This window comes from Salvia miltiorrhiza, chromosome 1 (genome assembly GCF_028751815.1).
Source record: "Salvia miltiorrhiza cultivar Shanhuang (shh) chromosome 1, IMPLAD_Smil_shh, whole genome shotgun sequence".
NCBI lineage: Eukaryota > Viridiplantae > Streptophyta > Magnoliopsida > Lamiales > Lamiaceae > Salvia > Salvia miltiorrhiza.
In genome coordinates, this window is record NC_080387.1 from 40,999,427 (window position 1) to 41,005,391 (window position 5,965).

General features: G+C 36.3%; 1 protein-coding gene across 1 annotated transcript; it reads left to right on the plus strand.

Moving 5' to 3' along the window:
• Nucleotides 1-3,032: 3,032 nt before the first annotated feature.
• On the plus strand, nt 3,033-5,655 carry LOC131024933 (uncharacterized). The gene has a single exon (XM_057954496.1). The coding sequence runs from the start codon at nt 3,255-3,257 to the stop codon at nt 5,496-5,498; it is 2,244 nt and encodes a 747-aa protein (XP_057810479.1). The 5' UTR covers nt 3,033-3,254; the 3' UTR covers nt 5,499-5,655.
• The last annotated feature ends 310 nt before the right edge of the window (nt 5,656-5,965 follow it).

Consider the following 5,965-nt stretch of genomic DNA (forward strand, 5'->3'; position numbering starts at 1 on the left):
GTGGATGGGCTCTCTAATAATATTTATTTTAAGTAAAATCTATATTAAAAAATTTTGAATTATAAAATATGTGGTGTATGTAGGGATGTCAATGCAGCCCGAAACCCGTGGGCCGACCCGAATAACCCGACAAAATTAAAGGGTTAGGGTTGAAAAATCGCAACCTGAAAAAACCTCCAGCCCGATTAGCCCGCACCCGATTAACCCGGACCCCGATAGGGCTAGCCCGAAAACCCGGTGGGCTGACGAAATTGTGACTGATGCATCCAGTTACAACTTCTGCTATGTTTAGATCTATGGTATTTACTTAAATATATATATGTAGCCTCATTAAAAAAAGTGAAATTAATTAGTTAGAATCTATATGTGTGTGTGTGCAATCTCATTAAAAAAAGTGAAATTAATTACGGATTTTTTGTAGAAATTGATTATTAGTATCTCATTAGTTAGAAATTAATTATTAGTATCTCATTTTAAAGTGATACCAATTTTTTTTTTCTGTCAATGAGACGTGCATGGCAAATCCACTAATTATTCAGTAATAATCCAGATTGATTCTAGTGCATTGATACATGTTAAATTTTACTATCTCATTTTAATATAATTTTGTTTATGTAATCTTGAATATCTTATATTTTTGCATTTCATGCTTTGCTATATAATTTATATCTTTAATATCTATGTATATTTTATACATTATACATTAGATCATTAGGAATAATAAAATGCAAATGATAATTTTATTTTTACGCCTTTAACCTGATTAGCCCGATGTGCTAGCCCGAAACTCGAAAGTTTAGGTAGGGTTGAAGATTTACAACCCGAAAAAATCTCCAACCCGATTAGCCCGCACCCGACTAACCCGGAACCCAATAGAGCTAGCCCGAAAACCCGGTGGACTGGCCCGATTGACATCCCTAGGTGTATGTACCTTAACAGTAATAATGAACCTAGTTAAATTTAATTGTGAACTTATAAAAAAAGAAAGTAATACGAGATACCTGTTACGGATGTAATCATTACTTAAATATTATACTTTCTTAGTTAATTAACTTAAATTCAAAATAAAATAAAGAATCTTGACAATTTCTTGATAGTTTTCAAAAAAGGAAAAAATATTTTATTAGAATTCATTATGACCATAACCATATTATCGAAAGATGTGATCTTGGGTACTTCAGATTGCGCCCTCACTTAAACCCTAACCCACACTCTGATTAGAATTCGAATCCTGACCCGAATCTTATAAATAACATCATTTTGAGTGCGGGTCAACCCGATTATATATATGATACACTGATTGTACCCAATTTTTTGTGTTTTTCGAAAACCACATTTCTAACCCAACTTAAGAAACAAAGGGTGAAATACACTCTAACCCAACATGGACAAGTCCAGGGATTAGTGTCTCTCCTGTTTGAATTTGTATTTTAGTCCAGAGTAAGCGTCACATATAATTTAATCCAAGAAATGTACAAGTTCAAATGCGTCAGCTATGACAATTCTGGAGGAGTAGGTTAGGTCACATCTTCATAATGTTGTGCTATATCATAGTTTTATTCTAATTATATCAAATAAAATAAAAAGGTATAATTTTGTTTTAGTTCGGGAGGAGAAGACTTTCTTTAGTGTTTCAATTCTGGAGAAGAAAATTACATAAAATAGGAGGAGAAAGTTTTTGTATCAATTCTGGACGAGAAGAGACTTTCTCTTTCGAAATGATTTATCAAAACATGGTGAAATCAAATAAATTATGACCAATCATATGCTAAGCATCGCTCCGGAATAATTATCATAATATACTCCCAATACGTACATCAATTTTTATTTTTATTTTTTGAAGTAATATATCAATCTTATTTGAGTTATGTGTCTTTTAATGTTAATATTTGGTGATTGTGTCATGATGCTTGCATAAATTTGTACTCATAGTTGTGGAATGTTACTTTTGAGTGGTCACGATGCATATAAATCCACCCTAATCCGAGCTAATTTGAAGTCCTTTTATGATACAATAAATCTATGCAGCCACATTGTGGCCACCCACACACTAATATAATAAGGATAATCTTGATTTATTTAATTTATTTTTTTAAATAAAAATAGGATTTAGTTATTTTATTATATTCTCTATATTGTACTTATTTTTTTAAATTTTTTTTGCATTTTTTATTTTTTATTTATTTTTTAATAAAAATAAAAAAGTTACCAAAAAATTGCAAAAAAATAATTATAATATAGAGAATATGATAAAATAATTAAATCTTATTTTTATTTTAAAAAATAAGTTAAATAAATTAAATTATTTTCTACTTAAGTAAATTGTGGGTAGCATTACTCTAAAAATTATTCTAAAACAAACAAAACTGCTTTTGTAAAGCACTTTGAGTTTTTCGTTAAGATAATCATTTTCAATTATGAAATCTCGAGAAAACCGCACATTAATGCACAGACTGTGTTCCATTTTGAAGGATGACACATTCATAAAAGAAAAAGACACGAGGAAAAAGTCAAACATGACCGACCAAGACTTGATGACTGATGTAATTTTTTTTAAGATATTCTCTCTTTCGAGTGTAACCTTATCATTTTACCCATATACTTTCTCTGTCGTAAATATTTGTCTAAGTCGAATGTTTCATAGCATAGTTTTATCAAGATTTGGTATCATTTAAACTTAATTAGACTCCTTTGTCCTATTAAAATAATCTTTATTTTTTTAAATTTTCACACAGATTAAAAAGGTATCTATAATATTCTTTAAAAAATACTCCAATATATATGCAATTGTTCTATTTTATCTTTATTTATTGCTCCACATATTATGTTTACAAATATTAAATAAAATTATTATAGTAAACGAAAATTTTATTTTAATTTAAATTAAGAAAGTGGACTATATTTGAAACATTCTAAAATGAAATAGAAGATTAATTTAGTGGTAGGGACTGGGGAGTATAAAATAGTTACTACATTATTCTAAGCTTCAAGCATGAATAAGTGTAGCACACAAAGTTGACTTAAATAGTAATATACATACAAGAGATAATATTAGGATAAACATTTGAGATGAATGGAGTAGGATAAAAACAGTCACCATCAATGCAACCAACTCTGGTTCATCTGAATACAATATTGAAGTTTCAACGTTCAACACACCCACTTATTTCCAAACAACTTGTTCAACATTGAACACAAATTTGAGCAAATAATCAATCTGGAGACTAGACCAGGACAGAACACAATCCTCCAACATGGGCAAGATCGGCTGCACGAGCAACGGAATACTGGATGATTCGAGATTCAACGAGCCGATGCCGTGGATCGGCCTCTACGTCGTCGCAGCATCCGCAGCTTGCGCCATAGCTATGGCCTTAGACGCCTTCCACAGCTTCCGCTACAGGAAGTTCTGGTTCCCTTGCAGATTCTTCGCTCTCAACGCAACAACTCTCACCCTCATAGGCGTGGCGGTCAAGCTCGCGGTCGATCTCAACACGTCGATGCCCCAGGCGCAGGATCAGCTGGCGAAGCTCAGCAGCACAGCCTTCATCTGCACGGCAATAGGAAACTCTATGCCTTCATTAGGAGCCATGGAAACTAATGAGCTCATGATGAATGTGGTGGCTCTTGGGATTCTTGTTGTCACCGTGATCGTGAACGTCTGCATCCAATTAGGCACCGGGGTCATCTACGTGTTCTGGTATGAGCACGCTGTCGTGATGTTTCTGATGGTTGTGTTGTTTGCAATCTTGATTTCCTCATCGATTGCGATTCCTGCAACCAAGAGTGTATTGGATATGAAGTACGACAAGAAATATTTAGTGGCAAAGAAGGAGTGCGAAGCAAGTTGCAATGCATCGATATCTCGGAAAATGAGAGACGATCTGGCTAGGCATTGGATGATGGCACATACCTGCAACCCACAGTTCGTGATGGGGCGTTTAGCAACTTGCACGGCGTCGGGTGCATTCTGCCTCCTCAGCGCGGTTGCTCTGGCGGAGGCCATACTTCGTAGCTACCTGATGCCGCAGTGCTTCAGATTCTGTGAAGGGGAATCAGACTACAAGTGGTCGACTACATTGATACTGGCAACTCAGGCAGCGGCAGTCGTGGGAGGAACAGTTGCCCCTGCAACAAGATGGTTCATAGCGATTAAATTTAGGTGCCCGAAGACAGTGAAAGAATGCAGCAACAAGGGGTTATTATCAGTAGAAGATTACTGGGTTCATAAGCTCTACCAACTGAGAGCGTGTCCTCTCGATTTGACAATATGCGGCCGACGCAGTAGAAAACTCGTGCACACCACAAAGGACAAGGCATTAGATTTATGCATCTTCATCCAGAAAGCAATGGTAGTCTTGAGCAAGATAGTCAGGCGGATATCAATCATCTTTGTCAGCTGGTTAATGACAATATATAGTTGCTGCAAGAACCTTGTCGCGTTGGTTAAATGCCACAATGCAATTGTGAACTCTGATACAGATTCGGACTCGAGAGGCAATTGCAAACTGGATCTGAGCAGTTATGTCCTGCACCTTGAAGGAGAGGAAGAACTGGTACATGTGATGATGAAAAATGACAGGGACGCCATTGGACATTGGATTAGAATGGGGAGACGAAAGCAGCCACAACACCTCACAAAGCTACTTGAGAAGCTCAATCCTTCAACACGATTTGAGGGGGTACAGAAATTCGACAGCTACCAGGTTCCTTCTTTGGACTCTGAAGAACCTCCCAACAGCTGGGCTCTTCCTCTGGTGACGCTAACGAGCATTGCAATCGCAACCAGTAACACGGACTTCCAATCCCTAAAAGGACTGATGAAATCTGTGCACGAAGGCATCAAATATGTTAGATTTGTAGAGAGCAGCCTTGAAACAGAAAAAGACTTGACAAATGTCCAGAAAGCAGCAGAGATTGTGTGGGCGGGGGTCGACCTCCACTACAGGTGGCTCGACGTGGATCTCCGTCAGTTGGCGCTACAGGAAAAGAGCCCTAGAGAGACAATTGAAGAGCTTTCCAACATAGCAAAGAAGAAATTTCTGGAGTTGAGAAAGAATGACTTACTTGGTTGTTTAAAGTACAGTCCTTCAAAGTGGCCAGTCAAGGTTTTGGCTGCAAATTCTATGTACAGAATATGCCAAACCCTTCTGCTCAAAACAGAAAACAGATCAACTGAGTGCAGTAAGGCAATGTTGGAGAATCTGAGCGCCATGATCACTGACATAATAGGCGCTTGCCTTACTAACTTACAGCATGCCATGTCGATAAAATGTCATCAGAGTTCCATAGAACACAGAGAGGAAAGCGTTCGCTATGCTATTCTTCTACTAGGCAAAACAGAAAAGATATTGGAAATTCTTACCTGCTTTTCCTTGAGTTCAGATCCACACAAAATGGCGTGCATTAATGAATGGCGTGCAACAGGAAAGGAGGATCATCAGCTATGTTATGAGTCTTGTACTACTTCTCCTGACCTGTGTCTCAACATTGACTGAGAATTAGTGGACAAGTATATGTATAGAGGCTTTTGTTTTGGCATATAGATCAATATTTATAGTTACACATGTATGCAAATATATAAACATACTGTTTAGCTTTGTGGATGTAAAGCAATCTTAGAACACAAATCTAAAGGGAATATTCAACGAGACACATGCAGAATAAGACGAGTTTTTAAAACTGAAAGTTTAAAAGAAAGTTTTCTTTCATCTATATATCTATATTATATGAAAATATAGTTCTAATCTCCACTTTTTAGCGCCAAATTTTCTCTCTCTTATAACTTATCGACACTCTCCATTTTCTATCCTAAACTTTCTCCCACGGTATTTATGCATATTCCATAACCACTACGTTTCATAAATGAACAACCCCCTACACCAATTAGCAAATAAACTGCAGCAACCCACTATCGAAAAGCAATAACAAAACTGCTACAAACAAAAAAAAAGGTTCGGATTTA